This window comes from Canis aureus, chromosome 26 (assembly GCF_053574225.1).
Source record: "Canis aureus isolate CA01 chromosome 26, VMU_Caureus_v.1.0, whole genome shotgun sequence".
NCBI lineage: Eukaryota > Metazoa > Chordata > Mammalia > Carnivora > Canidae > Canis > Canis aureus.
The window spans coordinates 37,205,151-37,228,876 of record NC_135636.1 but is presented as its reverse complement, the minus strand read 5'-3'; the positions used below and the strand labels follow the sequence as shown (position 1 = coordinate 37,228,876).

The window sequence follows — 23,726 nt, the reverse complement described above, 5'->3', positions numbered from 1 at the left end:
CAGCCTTGCTTTTTGTGATACATGTGTCCAGTTGGCCAAATCTCTGCACACAGGCTCCTGTCCAAGGCCAGGCACTTGGGATTCATCAAGCTTGCTTATTTCCAGAGACTGCTAATTCTGTGTCCCCAGCAGCTGTTCCCTGGATCAGCCCTTGCTGCCACACCCTTGTGAGGAATGTTAAGCCTCATTTTCTGAGGGCTCTGGTTGAAGCTGGGGTGCAGGCTGAGCAGGACGATGTTGCTTCTTGCCATAGACCAGAGGGCTGTCCTTGTTCTCACCTATCTCTTCCGAAGCCAGAGCCACAGAGTAGGTAGACAGTAAGGTCTGGTCACAAGTGAAGCATCCAGGACCCCTACTCATTCCTCTGTAACTGAGAGTTGACAGGCCCAGACCCACCTGGCAAAATTCATAGAATGATCCAGGGGCTGTAGGAACTCCAGAACCCCCTTCCCTCTAGGCAAGTAGAGGGGATCCCTGGGTGGCGCAGCGGTTTGGCGCCTGCCTTTGGCCCAGGGCGCGATCCTGGAGACCCGGGATCGAATCCCACGTCGGGCTCCCGGTGCATGGAGCCTGCTTCTCCCTCTGCCTGTGTCTCTGCCTCTCTCTCTCTCTCTCTCTCTGTGTGACTATCATAAATAAATAAAAAATTAAAAAAAATAAATAACCCTCTAGGCAAGTAGAGAGCACCTGTGTGTGGAAGCATTCAAGCACATGCTGCCGACCGTCATATGGACAGTGTAAAGTGGGAGCCATACCAAGGCTTATGGGCTGCATACAGCCTGCAGGAAATGCTCTGTTTGGCATGTACAAAGTTTTTATTACTTTTATTTTTTAAAAGATTTATCTATTTATTTTAGAGAGAGAAAGTGAGCAAGCAGGAGCAGGGGGAGGGGCAGAGGGAGAGGAAGAACCCTCATGCAGACTCCCTGCTGAGTGCAGAGCCTGACATGGGGCTCAGTCCCAGGACCCCAAGATCATGACCTGAGCCAAAGTCAAGAGTCAGATGCTCAACTGACTGAGCAACTAGGTGCTCCTCTGACTTTTATTTTATTATTGTATTTTTTAAAAAATATTTATTTATTTATTTCAGAGAGAGGCAGGAGGGGCAGAAGGGAAGGGAGAGAGTCCCAAGCAGATCTACGCTGAGCACCATAGCCTGATGCAGGGCTAGAACTCACAACCCTGAGATCACGACCTGAGCTGAAACCAAGAGTCGGATTCTCAACCAACTGAGCTACCCAAATGTCCCTGTGATTTTTTTTAATTTAAATTTGAATCCTTTATGGCTACCATCTTAACAAGGTGATCAAATTTCATATTGTTGATGACAGGACAACCTTACAATACAGGCGCTTGATAGAGACATGCAGAGAAGGGCACAATATCACCTATACTCTGTTCCTACCAGGAAGGTGTGGAGAGCAGGCAGTTGATGCAGGTTCTTGTATATCATTGTAAGACTCTGGCTTTTATTCTGAAAAGAGTAAGGCCTATCAGAGTGACGTGATCTGACCTTGATAAAAGGGATTCCTTTTGCAACTGTGTTGAGAGACTGTTGGGGAGGAGGTGGTAGAGAAAGAGTAGAAGCAGGGAAACAAATTAGTGAGTTTATTGCAATGTTATGGGTGAGAATATAGGCTTGGGCCACCATCTTGTAGCAGATGGTGGAGAGAAGTAATTAAATCCTGGATCTATTTTGAAGGGTAGAGTCATTAGATTTTGCTGACAGATTGGATAGGGAGAGAGAAATAAAGAGGAATCAAGGTTTTGGCCTAAGCCACAGAAGGATGGTATTGTCCTGACCTGAGATGGGCCAAGCATTCAAAGAGGGAAAGTCAGGAGCTTGGTGTTGGACATTGTGGGTGAGAGACGCCTGTTGCACATGCCACGTGGGCATGAGGGTTGTGGGGAGGCCTGAGCATAGAAAGGGGGCCCGGATGACCAAGGTGGGGCCTCCTTTGAACCCAGACTCTCCCCTTGATTTCTTTTGCCTTCTCTACACCCAATTATTTCTGGTTTCCGGGGCCCTCAGGGTTACTGAGCTGACTCAGAGCCTGGCAAAGGGACTTTCACCCAGGCCACAGGTCCCCAGGGCTGGCAGCAACCAGGGTGATGTTGCTTGGCTAATCCTCTGCTTCTTGTGTGAGCTATGGGGTGTCATTTGGGGTAGCAGCCTCTGAATGTGGGGAAGGTGGAGCCCTGCAGGCTTTGGGGACTTGTCATACACCTGCTGTAACCCGACCCTGCTCCTAGGAGCTGGTCATAAACATGCTGCTAGCTCCTCTGCTTTGGGTTGCCTCTCAGGGATCCTGGGAAACCAGGGACAGTGGAGTTTTGGTAGGTGGTAGCATTCGGGAGCTCTGGGAAGGGACTTTGGTGCTATCTTTCAGGCAAGCCAGAGAGCAAGGCTTTAGGATTCAGCATCATGATTGATTGGCAATGTCTGTTGTGGACACAGGGTGGGTAAGAGAGGGCCCGTATGACAGATTACTTGTTGCTTTGAACTAGATGGTCTTGGAGGGCCATTCCACCTGTGACCTCCTTGGGATTGAGATAGTCTCACTTACCCTCACCCAAGTTGAGGTTGTCTAGGAACGTGTTACACGTTTGCAGATATCCAGAATGAATACGACAGTCTGTATTACATGTGGGGTGCTGGCACCAGCTGCTACCATCTCATGAGAGCCCATGGCTAAATTTTCAGGAATTTTTTAAGCTGACTATTTGACTGTGGCCTGTCTAACCATTTATATGATGAAAATTGTCTAGCACTACCAATTAGGGTTGTTTGTTTATTTTTCCAAAGAACTATTCTACCAACATACCACTGAACACTGTGCTAATACGAAATGTTCATTTTTCTTTCTCGTCCAGATTGAGGGTAACCACCATCCTGTTTTGCCTGGGGAACTGTCCTGGTTTTAGTAGTGAAAGTCCTATGTCTTGGGAAGCCCCTCAGTCTGAGGCAAACTGGGATGACTGGTCATCTGGCAATCTTTCCCTATGAAGTGAAGGGAGCCAACATTTGCTGAGAGTCTGAGATCTCTGCTAGAGAACCCACGTAAACCCTCCAGGCACTCTGCAAAGTAAACTTGCTATGCTTACTTTATTGACCAGAGATAGACTCAAAGGGAACTTGCCCAAGGCCATGAACTTGTTCACTCATCTGACATACCTGATGAAAGCCTTCTATGTGGCCGTCATTGCCTTGAGTGCTGGAGATGCTGTGGTGATTAAAGCAGCCTTGATCCCTGCCCTCAGGAGTTTGTGTTCTAACAGCAGAGACCAGCATTGGACAGCTAGTTAATTACAAGTGGGATAAGCAATTTGAAGGGAAAGTAGAAGAGTGTATGGGGTAATGGGAACCTGACCTGGTCTGGTAATCATGGAAGTGGTGTCTAGGCTAAGATCTGAAGGATGAAAAGGGTTAGTTGGGTAACAGGAGTCACGCTGTGCCAGGGAAAAGGAACGAGTACAAAGGCTTGGAGGTGGACACAAGAAAAGCCTGTTGTGTTCAAGAAAAGGCAGGAGTACAGAGATTGAGAAAGAGTGGAGTTGTGAGGCTGGAGGGTTGGCATGGGCCCAGATCATGAGGACTTTGTGGGTCACAGTGCAGAGTTTGACTTCATCCTTATGGATGCTGCCAGACACCCTCAGATACTGCTCGGGAGCAGGGTTTCTCCACCCCCTGCCTACCGCTGCCAGGGGCTCCAGTTGCTGATGGCTTGTCAAAAGGAGTTGCCTGACTCTGTGGGGTAGCTAATGACTGTTTGATACAGGAATTCAAAGACCCAGCCTCCTTGGACAACTCTGAAGGGCTGCACCAGCTCCAGAGACCCCCATAGGATCAGTGGAAGCCTCGGATACAACAGTTGAACAATTTCTACTGTTGAATCCTACTTCCTTCCTTAGAGATGTTCATCCCAAGAGCATCCCTCCCCCCCAGTATCTCACATACAATGTTGGCTTCCTAGGGACCCAAGGCAATCTGCAAGGTACTTGGAAGCCACGGCAAGGTTTTAGGTGGGGTCACCTGGTCAGATCTACATCTAATTAAGGAGATGACTCTGGCAGCAGTGAAAGGTGGACTGAAGTACTAGGGGAGGTGAGAGACCAGGGAAGATGCTGTTGTAGTAAACTAGAGAGAACTGGTACACACTAGACCAGATGGATGGGGTGGGGATCTGAGAAGTGGGGAAAATTATAGCAGTATTCAGAGTCAGGTCTGTTTCCAAAGCCCAAACAATTTCCATTACTCTGCTGTCCCCAAAGATGTGTCAGGTTTGACTCGCTTTCTCAGGGACACTGGGTCCATGCTCTTTATCAAGGTGGGTTAGAGCCAAGGTGGGATACATCCCCTATACTCAGGAGCATCTGTACAGTTATCTGTGGCATATGGCCATTCACCACGTGCGTTGGTTTATCTGGTCCAGTTCTGATGTGCCTGGACAAGAGCCACTGACCCTGGACTCTCTGTGCTCAGTCTCCTACCTGCCATTCTCCATCTTAAACCCTGTGTGAAATCTGCCGATGACACTTCGATGGTCCCATCCAAAGATCTTGTGCTAACATCTAACGCTACATGACAGGACTTAGAGAAGGACTGGGGATGCCTCTTAGCCCAAATAGAAGAGATAGAGACAAGATAGCTGTCATAGGAGGTAAGAAGTGACAAACATCTCAAGCAATGAGAGTATGGAGGAAGGAAGATAGCCTGGGAAGTTTTCCTGTAGGAGGTGGCTTTGAAGCTGGGCTTTGGGTGGACTTGGAAAGACAAAACCAGGAGGGTGAATTGGGACCAGGTCATGAAAACATTGACTGTCAGGTCAGGATTTCCATAGGCAGCAGGGATCCTGGAAAGGAGCTAGCCATGATTCTTTCCTCTCCATCTCTATTCAGTCCTCCAGGGACACCGATGTTCAGATCTCAAGAGAGTCTCCTAGAAATAGGCAGGTGTCACCGGCCAGAGCGGGTGGTGTTTTCAATGTCCCTTATGTATTTGGAGGCAGAATTTCTGCCTGTATTTGGAGGCAGAATTTCTGCCAGAATTTCATGTTCTGGCCCACATGTCTCTTCTCTGTTTCAAAATGGACTCTGGATCTCCTAGACTTCCTGTGGGTTTCTGAAATGGTGGGCATCCTTCAAAGCTGAGGTTTGGGTAAGGGCTTTCAAAGGGATGTGCTTGTAAGGAATGTGCTCAGATTTCTAGGGGTGCAAAGGAGAAAGCACTGGTCAGGACACTTGGTTGTGACCACCGACAGCTACTATACTTGCGTGATCTTGAGCAAGTCATTTAAATTCTTAGTTTCAATTGTTCCAACTATGAAATCAGAATGATGATACCTATACTTTTTAGGATATATTTTTTTATCTGCAGGTAATAGAAAACCCTACCTCCAAGTGAATTAAATGAGCACTTTCTATATAAATATAATGTGGGCTACATATACAATCTAAAATTTGCTAGTAGCCACATTTAAACAGATGAAATTAATTTTAATAATATATTTTATTAATTTATATTTTATTATCCAAAATATTATCTTTCCAGTTAATCTCCTCTGGGCCACCTTTTCTGAGCAAAGATTCTGGCCTGGCAAAAAGCTAGTTTTTATTGAGCGCTTACTGTTTGCTAGTGTCCTCACGTATGATTCACTTAGTTTTTGATCAACCAATTCTCTCCCACCACCCAAGGCACTCTGACCACTTGCTATGGCTGCCTCACATTTATTTCTGGTGGTTGATTAAATCTAGTCTATTTGGCACTCGATTCCAAGCCCCTTGAGGGCAAAGATCATGCCTGTTTATTTACCACTGTGTCCCCAGCATCTAACACCAAGCATGCAGGATCTACAGCAATGCTTATTGAATTTGTAAATGAATGAACAATAATCTGAAGTAGGTATTACTACCTCCATTATAAGAAGAACAAACGGAAGCTTAGCAAGCTTAAATAGTTCATGCGTATTCTAGAACTATTTGGTGTCAGAGTGAAGGTTAAAACCCAGGTTATTCTATACTAAACCAGAAGGGCTACTGCAGGGAGAAGGTGATATTCAGGTTTCATAAAATTCAGGAGCCTGGTCTGAGGGACAGAACTGTATTTACCATGGTTATGGCTTTCACTAGCCTTTTACACATACCCTGATAATTTCCAGGGTTTGGGCTGCTAAATCTAGACACGAACACGTTGACAGCCATTGCTAGTCCCTACTGAGCACTTACCACGTGCTGAATCATGAGGGATGAAAGAGAATGTGGTTCCTGCTCCTGGAAGAACAGAAGGGTATCACTGAGGAGAAGATACAGATTCATCAGACGTATACTGTGGGCTTCCTTGGGCCTGGGAACTGTGCTAGATGCTGGGATCACAGCAGGAATAAGCTGGACATGGCTCTCTCCCTCTTGGAAGCCAAAGTCCAGTGGGAAAGGCTTATAGTGAACAAATGATCTTAGTAATTATTTAACTACAACTGGGAGAAGTGCCAAGAAGAAATTTGGGGCAACATGACATCATGTAGCAGTACTCAGGGAGTAGCACTCAAGGAATCCTCAAGGACTCCTCCCGGATGAAGTCACATTTAAGCTGAAGATTGGAATACCAATAGAAATTTGCTAGGGGAAAAGAGGAGAAGATGCTGAGAAGGAGTGGGCGTGGAGGAGCATGTGCAAAGGTCCTGAGGTAGAAAGGCAAGTATGCCTGGAGAGTTGTTCAAAATAAATCAGGAGAGGTGGTCAGGGGCAGCCACCCCAGGCCTTGTATTCTGTGGAGAATCTTGCCCCTTATCCCAAGGGCAGCGGGAAGTCCTGCAGAGTCTATTGGGCCAAGTGAGGGGGCCACCCCGAAGGTTATCAGGAGGCACTTCCTTCCACAGAAAGCTCCTCTCAGCCAGATGGCTGTGGGTGGGGTCCTCCTCCCCCCTTCTCTTCCGATGCAGATGCATTCTTCCAGTCCCCAGGGAGAGCTGCCCTGTCTTAGAGAGAGTCAGGCTGGGGATGGCCCCAGCACTTGGCTTTTCCCCCTTCCCAGGGCCCCATCACTCCCAACCTCCCTTGGGTGTCTGTGCCTCTTGCCACTTGCTTGTAAGTTTCCTAATATAGCCTGGCCGTTTCCTCCCCAACTGGTGGCCAAGAACCCTCTCCTGTCGCAATCTCAGTTTTTCTTGGGCTTAAAGGGACCATGTCAGCCCATCTCATGCCAACTTTAAGCTAAAGGTAGATTGGCTGATTTAATTTCACAAACTCATCCAACCCAGAGATTAGATGTCATCTGTCTTTCTCCCAGTTTTCCATCTTCTCTGCTCTATTCTTGTTCACTTTCCACTTTCATATACATATTTTTTTTCTTCTTTCTTCTGAGTACAGTGGAGTGAGCACAGCTAAACATGGATGTAAGTCTTGGTATAGTTATTAGCCCTGTTGCCTTGAGTGAGTCTTATAGGAACCATTAAATACCTCTCTGGGAGTGAGCTATGCAGATTTCTGGGGGAAGAACATTCCAGGTAGAGGGAGCACCAAACAGAAAGGCCCCGAACAGGACCATGGCTAACGTGTGGGAGGAACAGCAAGGAGGCCTTTTTGGCTAAAGTGGGGTGAAGGAAAGGGGAGAACCGAGGGAGGTGAGGACAGAGGAGTGACAGAGATGAGATCAGGGAGGGTCCCTGGATCACTAAGGACTTCAGCTTTTCCTCTGAATGAGAAGAGGCAGAGCAGTGTTGCGATTCTGACTTTATTACATTTGAACAGAATCCCTGGGATGGGTGCGTTAGGAACGGAGAGAGGAGCGCAGGGCCGAAACAGACCAGCGTGGCAGCCGTTATGAAAATCCCGGCGAAACAAGGATGGTTCGGGCTACCATGTAGTAGCAGCAAGGGTGGTGAGAAGTAGCCGGATCTCAGACTCACTTGGAAACGACAGTTGACAGAATTTTCTGATGGGTATTTGCAGAATGCTGTGCTGCAGTGTTTTTTGTTTTCCTTCTTAAAAGTTATTCATTAATTAAATCAAGGTATAGTTTCTATGCAATAAAATGCACTTCAGGCGTACAGTCTTGACAAATGTATGCACCAGCACCATCACGGCATAGGAGGTTTCTATAAATTGATAAAGCTCTAGGGGATCCCTCCTACCCACAGCCCTGGTAACCACAGATCTGCTCTCTGTCATTCTATGTCAGTTTTTTCCAGGCTTTGATGTAACTGGAATCACACGGTTTGTATTTTTTCATCTTTGGCTTTCTTCACTCAACATGCATTTGAGATCCATGCTGCATAATCAGTAGCTTATTCCTTTTTAATGCTGACCAGTAATTCCACTGTGTGGTTGATTACCTGTCCATCCATTTACCAGCTGATGGACATTTGGGTTGTTTTCATTTTTTTGTTGTCTCCTTTTTAATCTTCCCCCAAACCCTAGAAAGTGGGTATTATATATCCATTTTCCAGATAAGCACATTGAGAATCAGAAGTAACTTGTTCAAGGCTCTCCAGATTAGATGATATCTGAGCTCAGTTTGTCTCCAACATCACATCTATTTGTCCCTCTATCTCCCATACAATGTGACCATATGTGAATGAGCTTAGAAATGGGAACACATTAGTTTCCCATCTATCCACCTCCCCATTTTATCATTCTCTGCACCATGCTCTCATTTCTCTGTTCTCTGCACCTGCTACACACGCCCATTTGAACTGGGTTCAAATCCAGAGCTGCCTCTTCCTTACTGGGTGACTTTGGGCAAGTCATATAACCTCTCTGAACCATTCCACCTGTGAAATGGAGATCATGTTTGTATATTCCTCTACAAGATCATGCCCACTGATATTTCCTTTTTTTTTTTTTGTCTCTTTCCACTTTTCTTTGGCCCTTTTATAGTTCATGTACTGTGGTCATTGGTTTTTTATGGCTGCTCACTGAAGGGAGGAGAACTCTGATGTCCCTCTCACTGCTGGCTGCGCCTGCCTCCTGTATGTAGAGAGAGACTGCACAAACTGGGGACCCTCTCCAACAAATTACACGAGATTTTCTAGTGGTGAGGCCTGGAAGTTGGTATTTTTTAGAGCTTCTGAAGGGCAGCCAGGATAAACTCTGGGCTCAGAGCATGAGCTTTGGGCATTAGCTAGACTTGGGTTTAGATTCTGCTTCCTTGGTCCAGTCACTTAACCTCTCAGACCACCCACTTCCTCTCCTGTAAATGAGCATCATCATGGGACCCACCTGATAGGACCTTTGAGAGGTTTAAATGAGCCCTGGGCACTGTATTTGACTCTTAATGGGGTCTCTTCATGCAGAAAGGGCTGAGGGCGGGGCAGGGACTGGGGGTTTGAGCTGGAGCAGCCTGTGCTGGGAGGGACCGGGCAGTGTGGAGTCAGGTGGACACGCTGTCCTTCACCTGCAGAGTCATAGTGCCCAATTCCTAGAAGGCCAGCAACTCAAAGGTAGGCCAAACTTTAGAGAGCTTCATATCTAAAACGTCATTGACAAGTAGGGTCACTAAGGTCTTAAGAAGGGAAGAGAGTTGCCCAAGGTCACACAATGAGATGGAGTTTCTGGACAGGTCCAGCTAATCAATCAATAAATATTTATGGAGCACCCCTATTTATGGAGCTACCCCTATTCCAAGTGTTGGGGCTACCGTGGAGACCGAAACAGGAAAGATCCCTGCCATAATGGAGCTTCCATTCTAGTGGGGAAAGAAAAGCAATACATATAATTGTTAAGTCATACAATACGTTAGAAAAGGAAACATACTATAGAAAACAGAAGTAGATCAAGGATGCCCAGGTGCTTGTGGGGGTGCAGGGAGATCTGGAGGAAGAGAGTTCCAAGCAGAGGGAACAGCCAGCGCAAAGGCCCAAGAGGGAGCATCCCTGTTGTGAGGAGCTTAAGAATCCCTTACCTAGTTGGTTGTTTCAGTTCCCAACTCATCCTGGGCTTTTGCTGGGAAGAAGGCCATTTGGGATTTTTGTTTGTTTTGTTTTTTGTTTTGTTTTGTTTTGTTTTTGGTTAACCAGGGTAAAGTAGGAGCCTGTGTTTAAAGCAAAGGCTCTGAATTTCCCACCCTTGACTTAGTGAAGATTATGGCAGGGGCTAGTCTACAGACCGAAGGCATGAAGATGAAGGCAGGGAACTGACTTTCAGTGGACGCACTTACATGGGCTCTTGTTCCCAGGAGCTCACGTGCCCACACTGATGGACACACAAGGCCTCCACTGTGGCCAACTCCTTGTACATACTGCTGTCCTGCACACACACGGTTTTACACCGTCTCAGTTTCCCTAAGGCCCACAACCTCATACACTCAGACTCAAGTGCTTATTACTCTGTGCTTTAACACTCAGACAGCTTTGTACACCCAGAACCTCTCACACACCCATAACGTCACCTCCAGGAACTTGGGTACTTACCCCACAGTGTACACACTGCATTGCACACTCATGATCTCATACAGTCAAAAGACACTGATATGTGTGTTCATAAAAGTCTTCTATACACCTGGCCTTACACAGATACACACACTCCCATGCTTTCCAACAGAACCGCACGCTCTCCAGCATTCATACTACTCTGCGAACTCACTGTCTTATCCATTCGTGAGCTTGAACACACACATCACCTTGCAAAATAGGATGACTAGGCACATGCATTTAACTTCACGTACCAACAGATGTGCCTGCTCACACAACACTGCACTCTTTGAACCTCTAATGGTTTTGCACCCTCACTCCACTTTGCCTTTCCTTACATACTCAAGACCTCAAATACTCTCATGACCTTACGTTATATCCTGTTATGTCACACTCATGTGATCTCAGGGCACACACTGCCTTGTACACTCCCAGAAACACAAATATTCATGTTACCACACAAACTCGCTGTCTTGCCCACTCACAGTCTTGCATGGTCAGTCTCTCTTGGGTGTTTCAAAATCTGTGCAGTCATTCAAATTCACACTCACCAGACCTCATCTGCTTGGACAACTTCACACTTTAAAACTGACTTGCCCTATTCTGCACACTTGTGACCCTGCTGTGTTCCTACCAATAGAAAGATTCACACCATCGTGCAAACAACTCCTGGCCATCCATGAGCGTCCTCGAATACTCATTTAACCCCACACACTCCCGGGGCCTCCCTGGCTCACACAGCTCCACGCACTGATGCTCTGACTCAGGCGACCTCACTGTCTCGCCCAGTGTGACCTTGTCGTGTGGCCGCCACTGGAAATATTCACACCATCATGCAAACTCCTGGCCATCCATGAGCGTCCTCGAATACTCGTTTAACCCCACACACTCCCGGGGCCTCTCTGGCTCACACGGCTCCACACACTGATGCTCTGACTCACGCGACCTCATTGTCTCGCCCAGCGTGACCTCGTTGTGGGGCTGCCACTGGAAATATTCACACCATCATGAAACTCCTGGCCGTCCACTTGTGAACTCAAACACTGGTCTAACCGCACACACTCCGGGTCCCTACCTGCTCATCCAGCTTCACACACCGACACTGACTCGCACAACCTCACTCTGCCTCACCCACTGTGACCCTGCGTGTGAAGATTCACACCACTGCGTGAATGTCTCCCGGCTTGCCCACTCATGTCCTGGCACGCTCACGGATGCCCCCACCCCCCACCCCACCCCCATCTCCCCTCCACCCTCCCACCCTCTCCTCCATCCCCACCCCCCACCTCCACCCCTCCACCCCACCCCTCCACCCGCATCCCCCACCCCTGCCCTACCTCCACCCCCACCCCTCCATCCCCATCCCCCATCCCCTCTCCATCCCCACCCCCCAGTCTCGCCCGCCCCCCGCCCCCCGCCCCCAGCCGCCCACTGACGCGCGCTCTCCTCGCCCGCAGGGACCTACCAGGGCCAGTTCACCAACGGCATGCGCCACGGCTACGGCGTGCGCCAGAGCGTGCCCTACGGGATGGCCGTGGTGGTGCGCTCGCCGCTGCGCACGTCGCTCTCGTCCCTGCGCAGCGAGCACAGCAACGGCGCGGCGGCCCCGGACTCGCCCGCCTCCCCGGCCCCCGACGGCCCCGCGCCGCCCGCCGCCGCCATCCCGCGCGGCGGCTTCGCGCTCAGCCTGCTGGCCAACGCCGAGGCGGCGCGGGCGCCCAAGGGCGGCGGCCTCTTCCCGCGCGGCGCGCTGCTGGGCCGCCTGCGGCGCGCCGAGTCCCGCACGTCCCTGGGCAGCCAGCGCAGCCGCGTCAGCTTCCTCAAGAGCGAGCTCAGCTCGGGCGCCAGCGACGCCGCGTCCACCGCCAGCCTGGGCGAGGGCGCCGAGGGCGCGGAGGGCGCGGAGGGCGCCGACGAGGCCGCGCCCTTCGAGGCCGACATCGACGCCACCACCACCGAGACCTACATGGGCGAGTGGAAGAGCGACAAGCGCTCGGGCTTCGGCGTGAGCGAGCGCTCCAGCGGCCTCCGCTACGAGGGCGAGTGGCTGGACAACCTGCGCCACGGCTACGGCTGCACCACGCTGCCCGACGGCCGCCGCGAGGAGGGCAAGTACCGCCACAACGTGCTGGTCAAGGGCGCCAAGCGCCGCGTGCTGCCGCTCCGGAGCAGCAAGGTCCGCCAGAAGGTGGAGCACAGCGTGGAGGGCGCCCAGCGCGCCGCCGCCATCGCGCGCCAGAAGGCCGAGATCGCCGCCTCCAGGTAGGCTCCGCGCCGCGCCCCCAGCCGCCCTGGCTCCTCGTGTTCATGAGACACACACGCACACACACACACACACACGCAGAGACCCAGGCAGAGGGAGAAGCAGGCTCCGCTGCGCCCCCCGGGGATCCCCACCCCTGACCTTTAAACAGTTAAACTCGAGGCGCTTCTGGTCCCCTGTCCGTCCATCCATCTGTCCGTCCATCCGTCCACTCACCCAACTACTGCCGTCCACCCGTTCACTGAACCCTTCCGTTCATCCAGCCTTTCCGATAGCCACCGAACACCCATCTCTTCACCCCACCTACCCCCGCCACTGTCTGGTTACCCATCAGCCCCCAGACACCCGTCCAACCACGCAGGCATCCATTCATTCATCCAGCTCCTCCTTCACCGAACTTTTCCATTGCCCATCTGAATAACCCACGAGACCAACTACCTCCCGTCACTCTGCCTCTCTGAAATCTACCTGGACAGCCACTCATCCGTCCAGCCCCTTTCAACTCCTATCCTTTTACCCACCCAACCCTATCTACCCAGCCACCTGGACACCCATTCAGACAGGCATTCAACTCTCCATCCATCCCCTGACTGTCACCAGTCAGCCACATTCACTCAACTACTTCTTACATCTACCAGGCTATCCATCTTAACATCCATCCGTACTTTATTCACCTGACTACCTCCATTCACCCAATCTCTTCCATTTATCCAATCACCCCCATCACGCAACCATGCTTTCATCTGCGGAAACAACATCCACTCCCACCCACCTACCCAGTCATGCAAGCACCTATCTGTCATCCATCCATCCAACCACCGTAACTCCCATTCAACAATCCAACTTCACTTCCAGTCACTCAGCTACCGTCACCTATCATCTACTAGCCCTGTGTCCATCCACCCTCCTATCCACTCAGCACCCTCCCTTATTCCATATTCAGATCCATATTCAGATCCCTCCATGTCTTCTCATTATACTTGAGAAAAAGCTCTAATGTTGTCTTCAGACATTTATAGTTCTTGCTATGTGCATGGCACTATTTTGGCAGTTTACAAATATTGACTCATTTCATCTCCTTACGGGCCTTATAAGATCAGTTCTGGTTTTACTTCTGTTTTACACATGGATTAAATGAGGCTTAGAGAGAGAAAGTGACTGGTCCCAAATCACCCAGGTAGTGAGTGGCTCTTCATAATCTGGTTCCTGCACTCCCATTCAGCCTCATTTTTACCACTCTTGTCCCGGACCTGGATTTTATTCTCTGTGATAGTCACGCTAGCCTTTTATCCTTCCTTCGTTCCTTCTGCCAAAGAGCTTTTGTTCCTGCTGGTTTCCCGCCTGGACTGCTCTTCCTCCCTTTTGCTGCCCATTTAACTCCTACCCCTCCTTCAGAGCCCAGGTCAAGCCTGACTCCCTTAGGGAGCTTATGAAGCCCAGCCCCCTGTCACAGGCTGACCTCACTTGACGACGTGGCCATTTTCTTAGAACGTCTCACATTTGAAAGTTTTGTTTTTTTGTTTTTTTTTTTTTCACATTTGAAAGTTTATGCTGCTTCTGTGATTTGTTTTTAACTGGCTGTTTATGAAGGGCTCTTTACATGCCAGTCACTGTTTTGAGGCCTTTATGTAAATTAACTCAATCATTACAACATATCAGAAAAGGTAGGCACTGTTATTATTCCCATCTTGCAAATGTGGAGTCAACTGCAGGGAGGGCAGTGGGTGTGGCAGGACTCCTCTGTCCTGGTGCCCATAGTGGTCCTGCTGGCGGCTGAGTGGTCTGGGCTGAAGGCTGTGGTGCTGTAGTCTTCAGAGTGAAGCAGACAGAGGACCAAATCTTGGTCCTCTCATCTGTTAGCTCAGAGACCCACGTGGATCATTTTGCCTGTCCAAGCTTGAATTTGCCCATCTGTGGTACCACCATTTCTTAGTTATATGTTCTTGGCCAAATGTGTTTTCTTCTGCAACCTCAGTATATCTTTTATAAAAACAAGGTTAGTCTGAGGGTTAAGAAAGGAAGTGGAGGTCCCATGGTCAACACTCCTGTCATGGGACGATTTTATGCGGAGCATTCAGGATCAACATTTGTGTTGGGAAGGGAAGGAAGGAAGGTGGGTTGGGCAGAGGGAGGTGCTGGGCTGCCGTGCAGTCTCCACAAAGGCCTCAGCCTACCATAAGGGGTGTGCTGCAGTGGAGATGACCTTCAATGTTGTCCCTAGTTGAGAGGAGGGAGCTGGATCTTTACACCCTCTGCACTGACTATAGCTACCCTCCAGGAAGGGGCATGACCTCGGGCTGGATGGTTCCCTTCTGCCAAGGGCAATACCTGGACCGGGCTGATTGCCGCTGGCACCCCTTTGAGTGGCTGGGGGAGGAGGAGAGGAAAGATGAGTCCTTCAGTCCTGAAGGGGACACTGGGTGGCACATCACAGTACCCTCTACAGTGCTAGACACCTAGCAAAGGCTCAGTAAGCATTACTAGTCATTGTTGTCATTCAGTGAATTCATTATATGGGTGTGGAAACTGAGGCCCAGGGAAGGAACGTAATATCCCCTGAGACCACCTGGCAAGCAAATGAGAGAACCAAGGCTTCCACTTGGTTCCACTCCTAAATTTCTGATTCTAAAGCTTTAACCAGCACTTCTTGCTATCTTATAACTTTGTAAACTTTAAATTGCTGTGTATGTGTGAGCAGTTAGTATCATTAAGATGGAAAGAGGGTATTTTTAAATTTTTAGAAAATTATCCCCTACTCTCTGCCCCTTTTCCCCTAGTGTTAAGTTCTTACATTTTCATAATGGTCACAGCCAACAGTGGTCATTACTGTTTATTAAACTCCAGACTTCATTTGATTTGCACTAGTTTTTCTGCTACTCCCCACTTCCTGTTCTGGATTCCATCTGGTATCCCACATTGCATGCAGGTGTCATGTCTCTTCAGTCCTCTCTGGTCTGAGAGAGAGTTTTTCAGCTTTCCCTTGTTTTTCATCACCTTGACAGTTTTGAGAACTACTGGCCCGACATTTTGTGGAACATCCCTTAGTTTCTCTGATGTTTGTCTCATCATTAGCCTGAGGTTATAGGGAGTGCCTGGGTGGCTCAGTCTGTTGAGTGTCTGCCTTTGGCTCAGGTCATTGATTTAGGGTCCTGGATGGAGCCCTGAGGCGGGCTTCCTGCTCAGCGGGGAGTCTGCTTCTCCCTCTTTCTCTGCTCCCCCTACTTGTATTCTCTCTCTCTCTCTCTGTCAAATGAATGAATGAATGAATGAGTGAATGAATGAATGAATGAATGAATGAATAAAATCTTTTAAAAAAAGACTGAGGTTATAGGTTTGGGGGAAGAAGACCACAGGAAGTAAGGTGCCCTTACCGTAGCACATCAGGGGCATGTGGTCTTAACATGACTCGTTACAGATGATGTTAACCTTGATCACCTGGTATCTGCCAGGTTTCTCTGCTGTAGAGTTACTATTTCCCCCTTCCCATACTCTTGTTCTTTGGAATGAGACACCAAGTTCAGTCCACACTTGAGAGGGAAAAGGGTCTGGAATTAACCTCCAGAGAGAGGAGCATCAACATACATTAGCTGGAATTCTTCTGGAAGGAAGACTTGTCCATTCTTCCAAATCGAACATTTTTCATTATTAGGCCAAGTGTATGTCACTGGGACAGGCATAAGCCTGGACTATCCTGGGCTACCCTGGGACTTGGCAGAGCTTACAATAGGTAAGAGCTTAGGCTCTTGATTCAGAAGATCATGAGTTAGAGTTCTTGCTTCTCTACTGAAGAGCTGTATGACCTTGACCAAGTGGTTCACTACTCTGAACCCTGGATCTTCTTTCCAGCTAGGGTTGTTTTGAGGGGTAGACGAGCTAATGTCTGTAAAATGCCTGTCACAGAGCAGCTAGCAGCAAAAGCAGTCATTGCCATCATCTAACATGTTTGATTTTAAAGGTGAGAAATGGAAGCTTGGGAAGGAGGGATTTCCCCAAGCTCCCACTTGCTGGGGGGCAAAATCTTTCCTCTTCCTGCCCCCTTGAACGTGATGATGTTGAGCTCTTTTAGAGAAGCCCACCAGGCCGATAGCTGGGAACTGAATCTCTGGAGTGAGAAGGTGTTGTCTAGCTTCCTCCACATGTTTTGCCAGGAAGGGTGTGCAGGGGAGATTTGAATTCCTCATGTGTCTAGGAAACACGTCCTATATGCCTGCAGGGCTCTTACCATGTGGGGGACAGCTCCCTGGCTCAGTTTTAAGCTCAGACTGAATTTCCAATTAAGGCAATCTTTGGGTTAGGAGGGAAAGCAGGATTGTCTCCCTTGCAGAAGTTTTGGTGAGTAATCGAGCTGCACAGGAGCAGGGAGCATTCCTAGCAGCCACCAGCCTCCTTGACCCAGGCAGACCTGAGGTTTCTCTCTGTTGTGGCCTCAACTGCTGGTCCTGGGCTTCGACGGAACTTGTTGGCTCAGGGTCTAGGATCAGGATGGCTTTCCCAGGGAAGAGAGAAAAATGAGACATTGTGTCCCCCCTAAAATGGGCTGTGGACTGAAAAAGATTGTAGACCTACAGTGTCCAATGTGGTAGCCGCTTGGTGGCTGCCAAACTCTTGAAGTGGGGCTGATCTGAACGGAGATGTGCTGTTAAGTGTGAAACACACACACTGGATTTTGGAGACTTAGCGGTGGAAAGGAACCTGTGAATTTTATATTGATGATATGTTGAAATGATTATGTTTTAGATATATTAAGCTGGATAAAACGTATCATTATATTATTGATAAATTGATAGCATTAATAACATAAATTAATTTCATCTGTGTCATTTTAGTCTTCTGAATGTGGCCATTAAAAAAATTAAAAAATTGCAAACGTGACTCACATTGTATTTTTATGGCACAGTGTTACTCTAGACCCATCAGGGGTTCCAGGAGATAGTCTGATTCCTTCCCTGACCAGATGGGGAAATGGAAGTACAGAAAGAATAAAGAGATACAGAGCCACTGAATGCTCAAGGGGGAGCTAGCCTTAGGTCTTCTGATTTTGTGCCTAAAAACTCTTTTCGTGATGCCTTTTAAGGCCATGGATCCTGGTGGAGGGAAGCTGGGTGTTTGGGGAGTGGCTGAATGTTTCTGGTTGTCATGCCAACCCTGTGATGATAAATGGCTCCCTTCCATAGGGAGCACAGGGAGTGGTTAAGAGTACTGCTTTGGCCCTGCCCTTTGCTTGCCATATCTTGTCTTACCTCCAGACTTCAGTTCTCTCATCTCTGAAAACAAAATAATGATATCTACCCTGGTATCACAAGGGTTAAATCAGAAACTGCATGTGAAGCACTCAGCACAGGGCTAGGAGCAGCAAGTGTTCAGTAAATGTTAGCTGTTGTCACTGTAGTATTTTTCTTGTTCTTGAGTCTGGAGTCCCCACAGCAGAAGCAAGGGCTGGCCCGCGGGAGTTCTCAGCTGCCCCAGGCCTTGAGGTTTGGAACATTTCAGGTTTTGTGCCAGCATGGCATCCTGTGGCTCTGAAGGCAGGACTCTCTGAATTGGTCTGTCTTCTGCTCCTCTACCTTCCCACCCGTCCTTTCCTCCTTAGACTGGCCTTGGAAATTCCTAACTTGAGTGAGTGTAGGGTTAGAGGTGGCTTTTACAGGTTACTGGGAGATATTTCTCAGGTGGGCAGGAGCGTGTGTGTTATATTAGCTAAGAGCTTGGGCTGTGGTGTTGGGTGAACCTAGGTTTGACTCTGGGTTCAGCTCTCTATAAGTTGTGTGACCCTAGGCAACTTACTTCACCATGCTGAACCTCACATTCCTCTTCAGTCAAATGAGAATTAAATTAAATCCTTCTTCAAAGTGTTGAAGAGAGTAAGAAAAAAAAAAAAGAAAGAAAGAAAAGAAAAAAGAAATAGCCCATGTAGAGGGCCTATGTGTTGAAGGTATGCAAGGCAGTAAAGCTGTTACTATGATTCCTATATCTGTAAGGATCTAACAGTCTTCTCTGAGAATGAAATTGCCCCGAGGGAAGACCTGTTTTCTATCACAGCCCTTACAACTGTTTCCCAAATTTATCTCTTCTGCACACCACCATCCCAGTTCTTGCTATAACGCACACCCCCTCTACCTACTTTCTTAATCGCTACCTTTCGATCAACTTATTTAAAAATACTTATGTACATTTATTGAAAAGGAAGCCTTTCCCACTTGAAAGAGGGAAACCCATATCATGTTCTGAAACAGAAGTCAGACTTAATACCAAAGGTGCTAAACCAGGAGCCTGTGCTCTTTATGTTAAAAAGAGACATTGGCAAGAGATTGCCGGGTATGAAAGACCTGTATGCACCTGGCCAAGGTTTGTCCTAGACCAACAAGATGGATGGGTTTGGCACTGTTTTAAGCTGGGCTTTGCACTGCCAGTGGTCATTTCCAGCACCACTAGAGTATGAGATCACCCAGGAGAAAGAGGGCCTGGCCTTGGACTAGGTGTAAGGGTTGATCTTGGCAGTTGCCCATGTTTGAACTGTTTATTTTATTTTCATTTGACAAACATCTATACAGTCCATATTTCTGGAAGCCAGGAGGATTCTAAGTTCCTTACATGTATTAACTTAGTTAATCCTCAAAACAATTGAATGAAGAGGGTACAATTATTACTACTTTACAGATGAGGAAACCAAGGCACAGCCAGATTAAGTATCTCAAATAAGATCATTCAGCTGAGTAATGGCAGAGTTGGGAGGCCTGGTTCTAGAATGCTCTTAACCATTATCTGACCTTTAGCAGGTTTTCTGTCACAAACTGATTAGCACTTACCTGTGCCAGGCTTGTGCTGAGGCATAGGGCACCCAGTGCATCAGTGTGGTCAACATCCTCTGAGGACTCATAGCTTAGTGGCAAAGACAGACAGGGCTTCCACACAGCCCCTAGGGAGTTAGAGGGAAGCGCAAGGAAGGAACAACTAAGTGCCCCAGAGGTGGTCTGGGAAAGCTCCCTGCAGTGGTGGGTGATGCTAGTTGGGAGTTTGCCAGATGGACAAGAGGGCGAGAAAGGTCATTTCAGGTAGAGGCACGGAGGTAGGAATGTGTGTGGTGTATTTTGGGAGCAGTGAGTCATGGGGAGCTGGAATGGGTGGGGAAGAGACTGGAGATAAGGCTGGGAAGGCAGCCGAGGGCCAGGGTAGGATGGGCTGTGAATGCCAGCTGAAGGAGTGTCAGGTGTACTGTGTGTGGGCACCATTCTAGGTGCCTGGCCGCATTCACTCATCTCCTTTTAATGGTGGCACATAGAAATTTCTTTAAAGTGCTCCAAGTCACACAGCTAGTCTGTGCTGGGGCAGAGATTCTGGCCCTGGGGTCTATGTTCTCAGCTACTACACTGTCTGCCACTCACATACAGGGAGCTTCTCCCTCTTTCTCTCTCTCTTTTTTTCTTCCTTTCCTCTTTTTACATTGTTTGGAGCAACATACTTGTTAAATTAAATGAAATTCAGAATAATCAAAGATAAAAAGTAATGAAACTCCTCTCCTACTCCTGTCTCAGCAACAGCTCTGGTGTAACCACTATTAAGAGCTCACCTACAGCCATCTTCCACTTACCCATTCTGGGGTTTTGTTTTTGTTTTTCTTTTGCAGCTAGGATTACCTATGTAATGTTCGCTGGCTTGCTCTTTTGACTTCATATGTTTTGAGGGTTTTTTTTTTTTTATCTTATACACATAAATCTGCCCTGTTCTTAACAGTTGCATACTATTCCATAGTTTGGAAGTATCCTGATTTATTTAGACAGATCTCTCTTGATGGAGATTAAAACCATTTTATGCTTTCATGATTACAAAAAAGGCTGCAGTGAACATCCTTGGACATGTACTCTTGCTCACGGAGGAGTATGCTGGTGAAAGGAGTGGCTCAGCCAGGCGCCTTATTCCATCAGTGACATCTGATTGTCCTCGGAATGCATTGGAAAAATGATGCCAATTCACCTGGGTCTTTGCAGGGGTCTAACTCTTGGCATTCACTGTTGAAAGGTAAATTGGTGGTCTCTCTCCTCCAGCACTCAAATACTCAAGTACCTTTGACTAGATTAACATAGACAAGCAGAAATCCAAACCAGCCGTGTCTAATGCCCACCCTCCCCCCATGGTTCAATAGATAATTTAAGAATAATTGTTTTGAGGGGTGCCGGATTCTTAGCCTACTGGCATGGCCCCACATCTCTGCCTGTCCTTCTTCACACAGATGTACATTTTTGGGTTTAATTCCTAGAAGTGTAATTGCCAAGTCAAAAAGAATGTGCGTTTTCATTATTACCAGAACCCTACCTAGTTAACCTCCTAAAGGGTTGCACCAAATTTATACCCTCCCTCACCACCAGTAGTGCCAAGGGTAGCTTTCCTCACATTCACCAATACCATGTATTATTAGCCTTTTGCATCTTTACCAAATTATTTGAGGACAATCAGGTATTCCATAAACGCAATGACCCATAAACGCAATGACAAATGTCAACTGCCCATGCTCCATCGAGACAGAAGCTTGTCCTCGGCTCGCTTCCTGGTTCTTTCTGGATATGGGGTTCCATTGAGGGGGATTAAACTCCCTAGGGATGGCCTTGAAATGTTGGAGAGGCCCCTGACACTCGACTCCTGCTCTCCATCACATCCCTCCTTGGAGAATGGCCAGTGGACAAAATCCCTTTGCTCCCTGAAGACTGGGGTGAATGGAATGTCCTGAGTTGTCAGAGCTGGACTCTTGTGACATACACAAGGCAGCTGTGACTCCAAAGCCGGCCTCTGAGCTGAGTGGTCTGGGGAGAGAGAAGACCTTGCCTGGGTCCGTGGCAGCAAGAAGATGTTCAGACTATGGGGCAGTGCTTGTGGGAACCAGGCTTTCCAAGCTTGGAGAGTGGGAAACCAGAGAAAAGACCCAGGGAGCTCCTATCACTCCTCAGAAAAAGCTGGTCAGAGCTGGAAGGATCTTAGGGAGGACACAGCCCACCGTGCTCATTTCACAGATGGGGAAAATGGAGGTCCCCATGTAGAAAGGGACAGCCACCCAGCCAGGGCCATGCAGAGAGAGGGGCATGGCTGGAGGGCTCTGGTGAAACTTTAGCTGACTTCTGGGTCACACACATCTAATAAATCAGCTTGAAAGAGGACAGAGCTCGGGAGAATGGAAAGGAATGTTTTTCTCTCCCCAGGCCTTAGCCCTATAAACTGGGCTTATGGTCCCACTCCGAAACCTTTCTAGCTTGATTTTTTAGCCTCAGTAGCAGAGTCAGAGAACAGAGAGCCTGCTAGCCTACATGTAAGGGGAAAAAATGCTGCTGTCAATGCAAGTGTTTCCCCTTATCCCAGTGGAAGGTCCGACCGCGTGAAACCAGTGCTTGGCCCCTGACCCTGGCACTCGAGCTGAGCTCCAGCAGCACAAGGGACTCAGAGGTCTGCGCCAGAAGAGCCAGGGCACAGGGTATTAGAATAACAGTGACAGAATGAGAATGACAGGGGCCTTCACAAGTTGAGTGCTCCAGGACTCAGCTCCAGCATGGGCTGCCTGTGTGCTAGGCTTGCACACTAGCTGGCCACATGGGTGGGTACCTTCCCTTGAAGCTTCCTGTACCTTCCTTTCTGCATCTCTAAGATGGGGTCATGGGAGCACCTGCCTCGTGGGGTGTGTGAGAGGACAGTGCCCGTTCTCACCGCTGTGTGCCAGACTCTGTATAGATGTCCTTTATGTTCATCATCTCATTTAATCCTCATGAGTGAGGCGCTATTTATATGTAATAAATAACCTATTTTGTAGGCAAGGAAACTAACTCACTCAAAGGCCCAATGTTACTCATACAACCCAGGCTTTGAATTCTGAGATCCAAACCTGGTCCCCTTAACCTCAGTTGGAAGAGAAAGTCCTTCAGCTCAAACATTTCAAGTCATTGTCCTGCCAATCTGATGTTCTGAGCCTGGACCCTGGCACCTGGCCATTCCTTTTGTATGGCAGGGCAGTTGAGAGCAAAAGCTGGGGAGACAGAGAAATTGAGGTTCGAATCCTACATTATTACTTGGCTGTGTGTCCTTGGTCCTCTGAGCCTCATGTTCCTCATCTGTAGGATGGGGACGGCATCAGCCTTGCCTCCCGGGTTACAGTGAGGATTCCCTGAGGTGATGTGCAGAGGGGGCTTGCATGGTCTTGGTGCTCAGCAGGTGCTTGGTGAGCAGAGGTTGTGGCCTATTTTACCACCAGAAACTCAGGTGGGTGGAACATGGAGAGGCCAGCAGGCTCTTCTTCCTCCAAGCTCATCCTTCCCCAAGTACAAGCCACCTTGCTCCCCTGGGTTTCCAAAGCCCGGTCCAACTTCCACTTGACTTCCTAAGTCCACACCAGTGAGTCCCCGCCATGGGGAGAGGAGTTAAAAATAAAGCCCAGTCTTTAAATCCTTCAAGTAAACACCTAGCTCTCTAAAAATAGCGCCTTTGCAACTGGGCTCCAGAGCCAGCCTGGCCTTGAGGGATGGAACTTGGCGGGCCTCGTTCTCATAGCCAGGCAGGCGCGGGCCAAACCTCCACATCACCCACATTGCCACAGAGCCTCTGGTCCTGAGGGGGATGCAAGTGTCTCCAGCCCCCTCTCTCTGTCTCCATTGCCACCAGCCTAGTGCTGGCCACCTGCCCCTCTCACTGCCCCACTGTAGGGGCCCCTCAGCAGCAGCTCCTTACTCCTCTTGCTGCCCTGCACTCTCGTCCATACAATAGCTGGAGTGGGTTTTTATCACTGTAAGCCAGAGGATGCCACTCTGGTGAGCAAGACTTTCCTGGGGCTCTTAGTTTGGGTTCCCCTGGAAACAGAGCCTGAGGCAAGGATTTGGGTGTAGGTAGCTGATTTGGGATGTGATGCAGGAAGGAGAAGGTGAGAGGGGTGAGTGGGTAGAGTAGAAACAGGTAAGAAGGCAAAGCCAGTCTAAGTACGTGTTATGGAGGCATCACTGCAGGTCACAGGGACTGGATTGGGCTGGGACCTTGGTACAGAAGACCCCCCTGCCCCGCCCAGATTGTGCACCTGGAGAATGGAGGGT

General features: G+C 48.7%; 1 protein-coding gene across 2 annotated transcripts in view; it reads left to right on the top strand.

The window, feature by feature from the left end:
• JPH2 (junctophilin 2) overlaps nucleotides 1-23,726 on the top strand; it is a 64,677-nt gene that overhangs the window by 8,624 nt on the left and 32,327 nt on the right. For both annotated transcript variants that reach the window (XR_013365376.1, XM_077873249.1), the window contains exon 2: nucleotides 11,864-12,668. Coding sequence is in view for 1 of the 2 variants with exons in the window: in XM_077873249.1 (XP_077729375.1) it covers nucleotides 11,864-12,668 (805 nt within the window). In the remaining variant the exon portion in view is untranslated. The remainder of the gene's footprint in view (nucleotides 1-11,863; nucleotides 12,669-23,726) is intronic.